A 15,358-nucleotide genomic window follows, 5' to 3' on the forward strand; every position below is an offset into this window, starting at 1 on the left:
TGTCGAAATCCCCCTTGTTGGGCATGTTGTTGTGGCTCTCTCTATTTGAAATTTGGATGATCTCTCCAACCCGGATTGTAAGTGTTGGAGTATGGATCGTTGCGTGGCTGATTTTGGCTCCCAAAACCCACGACATTTGCAGATTCCCACCCTCCATTCTCAATCAATTGAGGGCATTGGTCATTGAGATGTCCTTACATAGAACACACACCACAAACACTTGGTCCTTGTAGCTTCATCCTTTCAGCCATCTAAGACACAATGGAAGTGAGGTTAGTTAATTGTGATTGAATGTCGGACATAGAACTTACCTCATTAACTTGCTGCCGTGGAAGGTCTCTTTGTCCAAGGCCTTCATATTGTTGTGCATTCAATGCTCGATTGGCAATTAGGGTATTTGCGGCAATTAGTGTTTTGTCAACCAATGCACCTCCCGCCGAAGCATCAAGCATTTGTCGCTCAATTGGAAGAAGTCCTTCGTAAAAGTATTGAAGTAGAAGTTCTTCTTTCATTTGATGTTAAGGACACGAGGAGAAAAGAGCCTTAAAACGCTCATAGTATGCGGGAAAGGATTCTCCTTGGCTTTGTTGAATGCCACTAATCTTCTTCCTCAAGAGAATGACTCTCGAAGTGGGGAAGAACTTCTCTAAAAACGCCATCTTCATGCTTTCCCAAGACGTGACCGTTCTGGGTGCCAATTCATATAGCCAATCCTTAGCCTTTTCCAAAAGAGAGAATGTAAAGGCTTTCATCTTTAGAATGTTCCCATCGACATTAATGGGTGTCATGCTCGAACAAACCACCTCGAACTCCTTAAGATGCTTGTTTGGATCTTCCATGGACAGCCCATGGTATTTAGGAATGTGATGCAACAAGCTTGACTTCAATTCAAACTCATCGGTCATGCCTTGGGCAGCCACGGGATATTGAATGCAAAGGGGTGTGGCATTGGCTAATCCCGAGGTCGAGTGCTCCTTTATTGTATAGTTGTCCACTGCCATAACTTCTTCTTCTTCTTCTTCTTCTTCAAATTCAGATTCGGCCTCTGAACTTGAACTAGGTTCACTAGGTTTTGGATGCCTTCTCTTTCTTCTTCTCAAATCTCGTTCAAAATCGTCATTAAAGTCCAAGATATGTTCACGAACCGGTTGAGAACTCCGAGTCATAAACTAGTACCTAAACAAAGAAAACAAAACAAAATCAGAAAACTAGTAAAATACACGGCAAACACAAAGGATTAGCAAGTTTGGTAATCCCTGGCAACGGCGCCAAAATTTGATGTGAAAATTAAGTTGACACACAAATTAAACCTTATTGATGACAATTGTAGTATTTAAGCAAGTAGGGATCGTTCTAGACCGGGGATTAACTAGGGATGCTAATCAACACAAATAAGACTCAAAAACACTAAACTAGACTCTATAGACTCAAAACTAACTCAAAACACTCAAAACAGCAAGAAACAATCAAAAAGACTTAATTCTATACCTAACAAGTGATTTGGACGAAAATAGAACTTAAAAGACTCAAACAACTAAAAGAAAACAGATTTTGACTCTAAAAACAAGACTTAAAACAAAGGGGTTTTATTTTGACGAAATTGAAATTTAAAACAGAAACTTTGAAAATAAACTTAAGAAAAACGAATTTGGATTAAAAAGAATGGTGAAAGGCTAGTTAGAGGGTTCCTTCTCCACACACGACATATGCATAGGAATTGATTTCCAATTATTCTTTCGACAAACCATGAATGACAATGCCCCAAATTAATTATATTGAACTAATTAATTCTCAGATTTCCCTAGATTCATTGAATTGAATGGATAACGCATCACAACCAAGTTATTCTTTATCAAGTTCCCTAACTATGGAATATGCATGATAGAAACACTTAACAAAGATCATTAAGTTCAATGGAAACCATAAGCATTGATGAGGCATTCATAACTATGAAAAGCATGTTACTCTTGCCTAGGATTTACTTAACACAATCGTGACTAACGACTTTTACTACTCATGAATATAAGTTCATAACGATTAGGTGAAATTCCCTTATATTCTAGCATTAAATTCATGCATGCAAACTAAGTATGCATCCCTAATTAACACACAAGAACAAGTTCTTAATAAAACCGATAAGTAAACCACATCCACGATTCATGAAACACTAATTGGATGAAATCAATTCATATAAAACATATAATCATGGCTTCGAATTCACCTCTAACTATAAAGAAATTAGTTCCTCATGTTTGCAAATAAACAAAGATAATTTGAATTAAACATTGAAACAAAAGATGGAAAACACCTAGAAACGCTCCAACACTCCCAAAAGCTTGGGCATAGGCTCGGCACCAGGTAGCTCATTCTTTCTCCTTCCTTGCAATACTCATGGCACAAGAGGGATGTATGAATGTAGAAAAATATGGTAGAGGGTGGGTAATGATTTGTGCGGCAAAATGTAGTATTTATAGGTTAAAACCCACGGCATTCTATGTAGCAAAGGAAAAGGATTTGAAGGCCTAATTTGTATAGGAAGTTAATACACAATCCTTAGAGGAAAAGGGTCTTCTAGAAATCAGAAATCCAAAGGAAATATGGAGAATAGAAACAGGTTTCTAGAACTTCTTCTAGAACTTCTAGAAAGGTTTGGGCACCAGGTTTGTAGGACAAGGAATAAGGCCTTCTAGAAAGGATGTTCCAGCACCTATTTTTGATCCTAAATGAATAAGGATACACGGCATGGTTGTAGAAAAGGATTACAAGTCCTAATTCACCTAGGTAAGGTCATATATGCGGCACTTAAGGGATAAGAGTTCTAGAATCTGAAATATATGTTTTAAATGCATAATTATCCCTTAGAAATAGCTAGAATTAAGGCACAAATTGATTTGGATAAGATAGGATAAGATAAAGTTAGGTTAGGCAAGGATAAGATAAGATAAGGTTGGATAAGGTTTTGGATAAAGTTCCTTCTTTTGAGCTGATTTCTTATCTTCCTTGACTTGGATTTATTTCTTCACTCTTTTCAGCTCATTCCTAGCCTCATGAACTTCAAATTTGTCCATCCATCTTGCTCCATTCATAAGCTATCCATTTGATGCCTAAAACTGCCTCAAAATGCTCCAAATTGCACTTTCTTGTCAACTTTGTCATATGGACCTACAAACACACGAAAATAGCTTAAAACACTATAATAAACACAAACAAACTATGAAAATGCAAGAAAACAAGCTAACTAAGTTACATAAATATGCTCCTATCAGTTGTGGATAACAATGTTTTACAACAGGCAAGTAATGGCCCGTTATAATAAAATAATATACTACCACAGTCTTAATCATCATGTTGTGAAAATATTAAACCATCACAGGTATTAACCGTGGTCAATATTGTTAGTAATTACACCAAATTTTTTTATTTACCACGGCCATTAATTGTGATGCAATTAAGCACACTATTTAAAAAAAAAAAAAAGGCGGGACTAGAAAATTTTCAAAAATTTCCCAAAATTTGAAATCTTTCAAATTTCACACTACTAAAAAACAGACGCGAGGAGTTACTTTCCCTCGCTGCAAATAAACAGACCGACAGCCTCTTTCTGGTGGAATCGAAATCATCGTCAAAGTCAAAGCCCTCAAAAAGGTTTTTTTTTTCTTCCCTTTTTAATTGTCATCTTTAATTCATGTTTCTGATGCATAAATCCATTAGTTTTCCCTGTAATTCTCTTTCGGAGCCACTAACAGAGGAAACGCTCTTACTTTCATCTCTATCTCTGATCTTTAGGTATTATCGCAATTCATCTCTCAATTGGTGTTATAGTATTTCTTAAAACTAGACTTAGGGTTGGGTAAACTGATTTAAAGGATTTTGATCGTACTTTGCGTTCTGATTTTGTTTGAGATAGTTTTGTGTTTGGTTTAGATGTAAGGCCTGAAGCTTTCCAAGATGAATCTTAACCAATGAGGTCTAAGCAAACCTTAGCAGTCGTCGCGTCATGCTTCCGTCTTCGCGATGCCAAAGTTCACGCCAACCACTGGGAACTGGATGCAATGTCCGGCCCTGTTATGGGAAAGATCTCCCTCAGGTAGTCCTGCTCTCATTTTCAATTTTGATGTCCTTGAATACTCAACGATGCTATATTTTTGTAACAGCCCGTACCTAAAAATTATGATTTTTATAATTTTAATAAGTGAATTTACGAAAATGCCCTTTGAGGCAAAGTGTTGACTTTTGTTGACTACCGTGTCGTGTCACGTAAGACTCGTTTTCTTGGCATATCCTCATAGTACTTATCGCTACAGATGCGTGGACGCAAACGGAACGCGATTTGGAGTTATAACGAAGGAGTTATTAACGAATGAAGTCGAGGGTAAAATTGTAAATTTATTATTTTCTAGAATGCTCAAGATTTTTGGAGCAAAATCTGGTGGAGCCACGTGTATAGCCCAGATTAAAGAAAATGGTGATGGGTGGTGGAGATAGGAAGTAAAGGAGGAACAAAGGAGAGAAGTGGAGGAATGAGGAGATGAGAGAAAAAGGAATGGACGAATCATAAAGAGGGAAAATGAGGGGAAATGAGAGAGGAAAGAAAAGGGGGGTACGGGCTCACCCGCCGACCCGTGTACCCGACGGTGACCCGGTTTGATTCCGGTCGATTTCCACCATTTTTCAGTCGAAATTTACCATTCCATCACCCAAAAGCTATTCCACAACTTCATATCTACCATCTTAGCCCAAATTTAAGGGCCTTTGAGTTCAATTTCATGAAAGAATGAGGACGATGCCGACGGCATCATTGACGGCGATCCGCCATTTTTTAATGAAATCTCGTCGATCTCCACCACCATTAGATTGCCTTTGAGGCTTGGAACAAAGCCCAAGCATTGGTTGGGGCGTTGGAGTGGTTTTGGAGTCGAATCAAGAACATCCAAATTCAAGGGTTTCCAACGAGTTTGAGTGAAATTGAGGTGTTTCCCGGCCAAATTGGCCTTAGTCACAGGCGTCGATCGTTCGTAACGACTCGATATTCATGCTAGAGAGTTGTAGCATAGACTCCAGGTGAGTGGGCTTTTAGCTTTCTATATATATATATATTTGGTATCAGAGCCAATCCCTGGTCGAAAGTATGCCAACGAGGACGTCGGGCTCCTAAGGGGGGTGGATTTTTACATCCCACATCACCTAGGGGAGTGGATCATCTAAGCCTTATATGTATATTCTCATCTCTACCTAGCATGATGCCTTTTGGGAGTTCACTGGCTTCGGGTTCCATAAGAACTCCTAAGTCAAGCGAGTTCGCGCGAGAGCAATCCCATGATGGGTGACCCACTGGGAAGTTCTCATGTGAGTTCCCAGAAACAAAACCGTGAGGGCGTGGTCAAGGCCCAAAGCGGACAATATCGTGCTACGGAGGAGTAGAGCCCAGGATGTGGTAAGGGCCTAGGCCGGAATGTGACATTTTTGTTTCGCTAATTTTTTTGCCATTTTGTAAAGGAACTGCTATTATGTGACTAATATAAGTAGAAAAGAAGGAAAAATGGGTTGAAATTTGGCTTATGCTGCCAATATAGATGTTCTTGCAAACAAGGAAGAAAATATCGGTAATATCGGAAATATCGGTAGTCCGAAAACACGGAAATATCGATGGAAATATCGGGATAATATCGATATCGATAAAAATTACATGGAAACCACGGAAATTGTAAGAAAAACTTGGAAATTTTTATTGAAACTTTGCAGGATGTTTATTTAGTCAATTATCTATTAGTTTATCACAAAAAATTGGAAGGAAGTGCATTGCATGATGGATTTAACATTATCAAGTTGATTATATAGCGAGCTGACAAACATTGTGAGTGTAGAAAATATGTAGTAATTAATGAAAGAAGTCTAAACATACCATAATCATTTATATATAATGAATTAGTACAATATTTTACACAAAAGCCTAAAAAATTAAAATCCTAAAATTTTACTTTCCCACCCCGAAACTTATTGCACACCTTGTCCTCAAGGTGTGTAAAAATAAACTAAGATTGAAGAACAAAAATAAAAACTGTAAAAGATAAAACAAAAGCCTAAAATAAATAAACTAGAAGAAAAGGAAAATAGAAAAGAAAACAAAGAAATTAAAATAAACAAATAATAAAACAAAAAGAAAAGAAGAAGAACAAAAATAAAAACTGTAAAAGATAAAACAAAAGCCTAAAATAAATAAACTAGAAGAAAAGGAAAATAGAAAAGAAAACAAATAAATTAAAATAAACAAATAATAAAAGAAAAAGAAAAGAAGAAAAAGAACAAAGATCACCTGGATTCGAACTGAAGACCTGGTGCTATTGAAGAGAAACACAGCCCAACACGTCCAAGTCCACACTTGTGTCAAAGTGCAGCGACAACTACAATATATGCTAATGCAGCAGCTTCCTGTTTGAATTGAAAAACCCTAGCAGCTGCTACATATTTTGCCCTTGCCTCGAGCCCAGAGCCTCAGAAGGCTCTCTATCTCTCCGTAGCAGTTTCAATCTCTCCATTGTTTCTCAGTTTCGCACCCCTTTTCAACGAAGAGCCAAGCAACATACATACCCCTTTTCGCACCCCGTGGCTCTACCTCAAATCGGTCATCCCCATCGGCGCCCTCTACTTCCTTTCCCTCTGCTCCTCCCTCGCCTTCCTCCTCGTTGAGCCCGTCACCATGTCCCGCGGGCCGCGACCTCTACCTCTCCTCCGTCGTCCCCATCGACGCGATCCTCCTCGTCCGCGTCTCCCTCTGCTCTCTCTCTCTCTCCTCTCTTTCAGCCGCTGATCGAATACGATCTGTGAAATGGTTGCTCATTGATCTCTCAGCTCCGTCCGATCCGCGGCCTTCCAAAGATGATGATCTTTAGCACTGTAACTGCCGGTGAGGTACTCGATTTCTCAGCTTCTACTGTTTTCTTCCAGATCTTGCTCGAATTCAAGCCCTTGCTTCTCGGATTAGTGTAATTTTAACACTGATTTTGGTATAAAGTGGTGATTTTTGTTGAAAGATAGTGATGATTTTGTTCCGTTTGGTTGCAGGTTTCGTTCTTGCTCGGAGTTATTCCGATTCTCCGGCGAGGTTGTGACTGACTGTCGAGAAACAAAAAAATATCGCGATATTATCTAAAATATCGTGATATTATCGATATTATCGATAATATCGCGATATTTTGACGAAAATTCCTTGGATACCTATTAAAATATCGGTAAAGCAAAAAACCGATAATATCGGCGAAATATCGCCGATATTATCGATTTTTTCTTCCATGCTTGCAAATGGTTGGGTTATGCAGAGAAGGGAAATGTCGGATTTATTCTTGCTGAATGAGTTATGAATTAGGGAAATTCTGAGGTGCTTAGCTTGAATTTGATATGTTATTGTTCCTTTTGAGTGTGGCATGATAGAATTGGATTTAGATTTATTATGTAGTTTCATTTTTTAAAGAACAATTTTGATCAAGTTTTCTGTTATCAGTGAATTCAGTGTTTGATATTCTCAAATATTTTAGTATGGGGATTAGTATTTGCATTGTTGAAGTTCAAGCATCTAAGGATTCCAATTTTAAGGACGCAGGTCTGTTGTTCTTTAAATACAAATTTCGTCGCCTAATCTATTATTAGTTTAAAGGTCTTAGTGCCTTTTTTTCTTTTACTGTTGCTTTTGTTAATTCAGGGTTATACAATTTGCAAGTTAATATTGAATTATATTTGATACAATACAAGGTACAACAATAAATCTGTACGGTTTAATAATTATCTGGATTATGATGATTCCTTTTATATTCTTGTGATTGACATCATGGTGTGAAATGTAGGTAAAAATGGCACAAGTGCCATGAAGATTATACAATTAACAAAATGACGCCAACTCTTCCACTTCACTACTTTTTGAGAGTTCTCTCAGGTACTACTACTCTATTTCTCTATTTTGGGAGATTTTTTTGATTAAGACGAACCTCTACTCATTTGTTTGCATACACCTAAGTTCTGTATTTACTCCATTCATTGTATATGCAATGTTAATTTGACACTCATGCTCTTGTCAAAGTTTTTCTGTATATCTGTTCGAGTCTTTATTAGTTAATTTTTGGCTTCTTGTATGGACTGTTAGAGATTCGTACATCTGTTCAAGTCTTTACTGGTTAACTTTTGGCTTCAAGTTTTGTATATCTATTCACTTTTCTTGATTGAGATCAAATATATATTCCCACATGCTTATGTCCATGCAGATAGAGAGAGGCAACAATTGTTGAGGCTCAAGCATTAGGGGCAATAGTTCACTCTGAAGGTCCTTTGTTTGGAGGTGTTCAAAGAAATGTGAAGTCTTCAAGTGACAATGTTCTTGTTATTAGAGGCGTATTTGATACTTTGTGGGTAGTTTGGGATTTCTTAGTATAACTTATCGATTTTGTTGTTAGTTTTAGTGTATAGTTTGTAGTATTTGAATCATGATTTTATATGAACTTATTAAATCATAGTAAATGTGCAATTTTGTATATAAATAATATATATATATAGTAAATGATTTTATATTTTTCTTTATCATTGCAATAAACTTCTAGAATTGCTCTTTGCTACCGAAGCCAATCAGAATGAGATTGGTTCTGCAGCAAAACTTGAGATTAACAAAACCATATCAGACCAAATTGAGAGGTACTTTTGGTTTTGGTTTTGGTTCCGGTATCAATTCACGCACAAACCATATCGTACCATGTCCAGCCCTACTCACAAGTTAAATATAATAGATTAACTCCCGCTCTCAACCTTCTTCCTTTCCCTCATTCGTTGCCTTGCACTAGACATGAATGGGTGTCGTTTTGCATGTTGTGGCCTATTTCACTCCCAATGTTGGTGAGGGTTGCCTAATTGAAAGAGAGCGTACGAACGATGGAAACCAGCTTGACGAAGCTGGTGAGAGTAGGAATTAGTGTTGATTCCCACAAACCGCCACATATGTTGATGCACAAAATTAGATGGGCTTTGGAACAACTTAAAGTGTTAAGTTTGTGACCAATGCAAGATTGCTCCGATCACTAAGTGTAGGTGGATAGGTAGAGAAACAAAGATAGAAAATTAAGCACAAGATAAACGTGGTTCACCCTAAGTTGGGCTATGTCCACGGTGGTAGAGGAGTTCTCATTAATAAAAAAGAGTTTACACAATGCATAGGTTCAAGAATAATCATTATTAGTGAGTTCTAATTATGAGTTTAAGCACAATAATGGCCTTAGGAATTAATTATAGGAGAATGGTCTCTTTTATAGTTAAGGGGAGTCTCTGGCTTCCGCTAGGGTCGATGTGGACTCTAAGAGCTTTTATTCTAATGTTAACATGTGTCGCGTTGTGATTGTTCTCTTAACTGGAGAAGAATCCATGTGCTTCGGCTAGAATGTCTTAATAAAGTTAACCGGTATTTGGTAGTTTTAGAATGATAAAATATGGTACAAACAAGACTAAATGGTAGTTTCATGAGACATTTCAATTAATAAGCCAAATTCAAAATAATTGTAAAAATCAAATTTAACTCCTAAAACGCTCACAGTATTGAATGAAGCAGCATGGAAGTCCACACCCACTCTGAAGAACATAAAATAGCTTATACAAAACGTCACATGTAGGACCCCATAAAAGTAGTTACAACTCCTTGAAGAATCTTCAACCAACTATAAGAAATTAAGAATGGAGTGCTCTTCTACCTCAAAAAAAATAAAAAAGAGTGGAGTGTTCTTGGTGGGCACCACACCCCACGCTCACAATCATCTCCCTGAAAAACCCATGTTTACTTGTAATAAAAATCGATCGCAACCGAAAACTACCGCGACGATCCGACACCACGCGGCTCGGAAAATGATTGCAGCGAAGGTGCTTGCCAAAAAGCCTCAGACATAAATGATTAATTACCGTTTGTCTCCAACAAGTAAAACCCCATTATTTTCTCGGCCGGCTAAAGAGCAAAAAAGGTCCCTCCCTCCCTCTCGACCAGTGATTGATGCTTTTGCTTGCTTCGACCCCATGACTTTGTTCCCGCACATGCCGGCCTCTTCTGGGTGTCGTAATTTTCGTAGTTTTTTTTTATGAACTTTGCTTTGCTCACTCATTGAGGGCGTCGTGATCTGTGCATCCTTTTCTGGGTTTTTGTCTTTTGATTAAATTTGAATTTGTGTTGGGTTTTTTTGTTTATTTATGGTCCCATCCCATCTTATGGTGTTTGGTGGTCGTGGTGGGTGTGGGGTTTTGGGGTTTTCTCATTTGATGAGAGAGAAAGAGAGGGCGAGCGAGCTGTAAAGGGGCACTCGGCATTTGTTTGACTAAGTTGGACCTGGATTCCTACTTACGTTGCTTGCTGCCCGTCTTTAACCCCTCCTTTTCACTTTTGAAGTTTGATTAAACAACTGGTTTCTGGGTCTCTGTTCCTCCTCTCCACCCAATTTCATGAAGCTCTTGTTTTCCTAGAGAGAGAGAGAGAGAGAGAGAGAGAGAGAGAGAGAGAGAGAGTAAAGGTTCTCTCTTCCCACCTCAGCCATGGCTCCAGCTGGGAAGGTTTCTGAGTTTTGCAGACAAGGCAATGACTGGTAATCTCTCTCTCCCTCCCTCCCCTTGTACACCACTTTCATGGACAGAAATATGACCCTTTTCTTCCAGGTTCAATTCTCAAAATTAATGTTCTTTAAGGCCAGAATCTAACTATGTTTCAATTGCAGCCTTCAATTCTATTTGAATTCAGGTAGAATTCTATAATTCAATAACGAATAAACCCCTTTTGTTAAATTGTAAATTGTTTATTAAATCACTCCGTTACTAAGTTTTCTTCAAGGCTTTAATCTTCATTATTCTTCTTTTTTAGGACTTTATTCGAATTTAATTAATTGGTTGTTGAATTTATGGCCTGTAAGGACAGAGGAGCAGAGTTTGATTCCATTTGAATTACAGCTTTCAATTTTATAGTTCAATTCAGATACAAGTCTATAATTCAAAGTCTATAATTCAATCCAAATAAACCTTATTCTGTTCAAATGGAAATTCATTATTTCATTGACTAATGAAGGAAGCTGGAGAGTATGGAATTGATGTATTTTTTTTTTTTTGTTTGTTCTCTCTCTGTAAGGTTTTGCAAAGCGGGATTGCCAAGTGATATTACTGTGGTCGTGGACGGCGTGAGCTTCCATCTTCACAAGGTATGTATGCACCTATCATTTGATGCGGTGGTTCTGCAATTTGGGGGGATTGAGAATGGATAGAAAATAGAAAGGCTTGGGTTGTTCTCAAACATCAGAAATAAGTAGTTGACTAGTTTGGTAAGTTATGCTAGATTTAGCCATAAGCCTTAAGCTTTTCGCTTCTCTCTTGTAAATTGGCCGTGCACTCTAAGCTTCCAATATATGTGTCCGGTCCAAAAATAGGGGTTGAGTGGTTGCCCCCCCCCCCCCCCCCCCCCCGCCGCTATCCCCTAATATTATATTCATGTCGCTGATGGCTTCGTTTCACTATTAGTGATTAGCTTTTATGTTATGTTAGGTTTATTTCTGCAGTTGGTGTGGCTTTTTCTATATTGCGGTCTGTTGTTGTTCTTGTTGTCTTTCCCCCTAAGGATGTTTTTATAATGGAAAATAAAATCATAGTTGTTAATTGTGAATTTTAAGTAGGACTTGTCACTTATAATATTTATAATCTCCAGTTTCCTCTCGTATCAAAATGTGGGAAGATATCACATATGTACGAAGAGTCCAAAAGCACACGCAAGAGCATTTTCACTGCAGTTCTGGAGGAACTCCCAGGTGGCCCTGACATGTTTCTGATTGCAGCTAAATTCTGCTATGGTATGCGAGTGGAATTGACTCCAAGAAATGTAGTAATCGTGTACTGCGCAGCGGACTACCTTGAAATGACAGATGGGTATGGAGAAGGAAACTTGCTCTCAAAGTCAGAGAGTTTCTTCCATAAGAATGTACTTCACAACTGGAAAGACTCTATCTTGGCTCTTCAAAGTTGTGAGACTGTAATTGAAAGGGCAGAAAAGCTTCACATAGTAAACAAGTGTGTAAATGCTATATCGGTGATGGTTTGTACAGATCCTAGTTTGTTTGGATGGCCCATGATGATGTATGGTAGCTTACAGAGTCCTGGTGGAAGCATCCTATGGAACGGAATTAACACTGGAGCGAGAATTCGAAGCTCTGAGTCTAACTGGTGGTTTGAAGACATCTCATACCTTAGTGTGAGTTTGTTTGAGAGGCTTATCAAGATAATGGAAACAAGGGGTATAAGACCCGAAAACCTAGTAGGTGCTATAATGCATTATACCAGAAAGTACCTGCCTGGCCTAGGACGATGGCAGGGTGGACAACACGGTATACCCAGAACAGTTACAAGTTTTAGTTTGACGCCCATTGCCCTTGATCAAAGGGTAGTTTTAGAAAGCATTGAAAAACTTCTTCCCCTCAAGAAGGGGAAATCATTTTGCCGTTTTCTACTTGGTCTTCTTCGTGTTGCATTAATATTGGGTGTCAGTCAAACCTGCAAGGACGCTTTGGAGAGAAGAATAGGGATGCAGCTGGAATTGGCAACCCTAGATGGTCTTCTGATTCCTACTTATTCAGATACTGATGCATTGTATGATACTGACTGTGTTGAACGAATAATCCATCATTTTATGTCATCAGAATCAAGGGCTACACCATTTTCTCCGTCATCATTTGACATGGAAACATCACCATCATCAAGACCTTTACAGAAAGTTGCAAAGTTGGTAGATAGCTATATTGCGGAGGTTGCTTCGGATGTGACTTTAAAACCAGGAAAGATACGCTCTCTTGCGGAGGCCCTCCCAGAATCTTCAAGAACTTTATATGATGGGTTGTATAGGTCACTGGATATATACTTCAAGGCACACCCTTGGCTCTCAGATAAAGAGAAGGAAGATCTGTGCAGCATCATTGACTTCCAGAAGCTATCTATTGATGCATGTTCCCATGCATCTCAAAATGAGAGGTTGCCACTTAGAGTTGTTCTTCAAGTCCTGTTCTTTGAGCAGATGCATTTGAGAACCGCTCTAGCTGGTTGTCTTCATGGCTTGGAAACTCAAAGTGGCCCTGCAGGTCCTGCGACTGTCCCAGGTGACATGGCTGGCCAGATTATACAGAGGGATGGGTGGGTGACTATGGTGCGTGAGAATCGCGTTTTAAAGGTGGATATGGAAAAGATGAGATCTAGAGTTGGTGAACTCGAAGAAGAGTTCAGTAAAATAAAGCAAGAGATGAAAAAGGTGAGCAAATCACATAGCTCCCTCAGTTCTCCTCGTGTGGTTGGCAGGAGGATTGGGTGCAGTCTTCTTTCGAGACCCTCTGATGCTAAACCAGATACTGTTGAGAGCACTCGGCCATCCCCAAGATCATCAGTTGAGCAGGCACGTCCTTCGACCTTGCATTTTAAACACAAGAAAATTTCCTCACAAAGCAATTAAAGCTTTGCCTCGGTAAGTAGAGGCTCTGGTTGGTTCCCAGAAAATATGTGAGAAAGGAATGGAAAAATTCATAATCAACATTCTCGAAACGATTTCCATGTTTTGAGATAGTTTCATTTCCTTCATGTTTCTGTTAACCAACCAGAATAGTTCCAGAAGTGTCTGAACGGAGGATGGTACGCAACCTATCCATACTAATAGAAATATTGTCGTTGTAAATTTGGATTCTGAGTACAGAGAGAAATTCCTTTCACCTATTTATACGACAGTGGTTGGAACTTTGCAGTCATCATAGGATGAAGCGTTTTATTTCAAGAAGTTACGGTTACCTTACCTGTAACGGAATGCTAGTCACATCCAAGATTTGAACTCATAGGTCCGCGCTCCTCTTCTTGAGGAGCCTTGTGACAAGTAAATAGACCTTGTTTCACAGAGAGAAGAAATTTTCGTTCTTTTGGTTTTTTTTTCTTCCAGTTAGCTTGTTTCTGGGTTTATACATGTACATCCTTATGAACCAAATTGTAACTTATAGGTCTGTGAAATACTGGAAAATATCAGCTATCATATATCTGAATTTGTTTGCCTTCCCTTGAGGTGGTTTGATTTGGAATTTCTGTTCATTAAACAGTGGAAATTTTCTGTAAATGAGGGAGTGCAGTTGCTGAAAGCAAAGGCAAGGTCCGAGTCTGTTTAATCTATTGTGTTACGTGATGTGAGAGATAGAGAGAGGGATAAATAACCGGTTACATCCCCGGTTTTTCCGTTTAATTGTTCAAATTCTAAGCAGAGACGGCCAAAGTTTTCATCGTCAATGTTTCTTTTTTGCTTTGAGTGCTAACTGCTAATAATGCCACCGAAGAAAAGAAAATTTCTGTGTGACAGATTTTAATGTAAAAAGTTAGGTGATAAGATTTTATTAAGGTAAAGTATGAAACATTGCAATTATTTGAATTTAAAAGACATGCTTACTTGTTTAAATTAAAGTGCCCACCATCCAAGATGTGAACTCAATTCAAACATCTTAAGAGTGTAGAGAAAAACCAGAAGTTTTAATTTTCATTTTATTTCGTTTATTTTGAGTTTGTAAGGCCAAGTGTATGAGTTAAGCTTGGAGATGGAAGTATTTATTCGTTTCTTGACGGCTAGGTAAGACTAAGCTCATGAGCTTATTCACATCTCTCTAATGTGGTGGAGAGAAACTTTCTGGTATCAAATGCATAATTGCATCATCCGTCCAATAAATACTTGTCACGTGTTTAAAAAGTACACCACACATTCATAAATGCTTGCTAAATATGGTCTAGGGAGTAAAAGTTGTACTTTAAGAACCAAGTCATAACTGTAAGTATGAAATAGTATGGTATAAGTAACAGGAAAATAATTTCACACTTCTGATCTTTTCATTATCATGACAGTGGTGTTTATTTTTCTAAACTTTTGAGTTTGAATGTGTGATTCGAGCACATGTGAATGTAACTAAATTACTTAGTTCTCATTAGTTTAATAAACAAAAAAATTAAATCCAAGAAGGATGCCAAATAGGCCCTTATGATTTATTTCTATATCTTGCGGACCTTCCTTATAAGATAGGGAGGGAAAATGGGAAAAATTAACAAATGATATGATAATTACACTAAATTCATTTAAAATACGAAAGGAGAAATTTGAATTGAGTGCAGAGGATGGATCATACTTGTATAGTCAACTTGGCTAAACTTAGGTATGCTTTGTCTTTAAACGAATATGTTTTTTCATAGTTCAAGTAGTAAACGAAGCAAGCATACCATCAATCGACGCTTTGGCCGAGTGGTTAAGGCGTGTGCCTGCTAAGTACATGGGGTTTCCCCGCGAGAGTTCGAATCTCTCAGGCGTCGA

The 15,358-nt window shown here is 38.2% G+C and overlaps 1 protein-coding gene, 1 long non-coding RNA gene and 1 other non-coding gene across 5 annotated transcripts in view; 2 read left to right on the forward strand and 1 right to left on the reverse strand.

Annotated features, from left to right (window-relative positions):
• LOC126590938 (uncharacterized) overlaps nucleotides 1-15,358 on the reverse strand; it is a 94,234-nt gene that overhangs the window by 32,320 nt on the left and 46,556 nt on the right. The gene's annotated exons all lie outside the window — the stretch shown is intronic.
• LOC126590933 (BTB/POZ domain-containing protein At3g44820) lies at nucleotides 9,739-14,070 on the forward strand. 3 transcript variants are annotated; one of them, XM_050256451.1, is made up of 3 exons: nucleotides 9,739-10,595; nucleotides 11,129-11,198; nucleotides 11,699-14,070. In XM_050256451.1, the coding sequence occupies exons 1-3, from the start codon at nucleotides 10,546-10,548 to the stop codon at nucleotides 13,481-13,483; spliced, it is 1,905 nt and encodes a 634-aa protein (XP_050112408.1). In that variant the 5' UTR covers nucleotides 9,739-10,545; the 3' UTR covers nucleotides 13,484-14,070. The 3 variants fall into 3 exon arrangements, with proteins under 3 accessions (XP_050112408.1, XP_050112407.1, XP_050112409.1); XM_050256450.1 differs by having other exon boundaries at nucleotides 9,739-9,983; XM_050256452.1 differs by lacking the exon at nucleotides 9,739-10,595 and adding an exon at nucleotides 10,695-10,747.
• On the forward strand, nucleotides 15,276-15,357 carry TRNAS-GCU (transfer RNA serine (anticodon GCU)). Its single transcript has one exon. It is a non-coding gene; the product is annotated as a tRNA-Ser (tRNA).

The sequence above is a fragment of the Malus sylvestris genome, chromosome 11 (genome assembly GCF_916048215.2).
Source record: "Malus sylvestris chromosome 11, drMalSylv7.2, whole genome shotgun sequence".
Classification (NCBI taxonomy): Eukaryota; Viridiplantae; Streptophyta; class Magnoliopsida; order Rosales; family Rosaceae; genus Malus; species Malus sylvestris.

Coding starts and splice junctions, on each gene's coding strand:
- LOC126590933 (XM_050256450.1), top strand. CDS start 9,913: ATGATTAATTACCGTTTGTCTCCAACAAGTAAAACCCCATTATTTTCT. Junction 9,984..11,128: donor CCGGCTAAAGAGCAAAAAAG/GTCCCTCCCTCC, acceptor TCTCTCTGTAAG/GTTTTGCAAAGCGGGATTGC. Junction 11,199..11,698: donor TGAGCTTCCATCTTCACAAG/GTATGTATGCAC, acceptor TATAATCTCCAG/TTTCCTCTCGTATCAAAATG.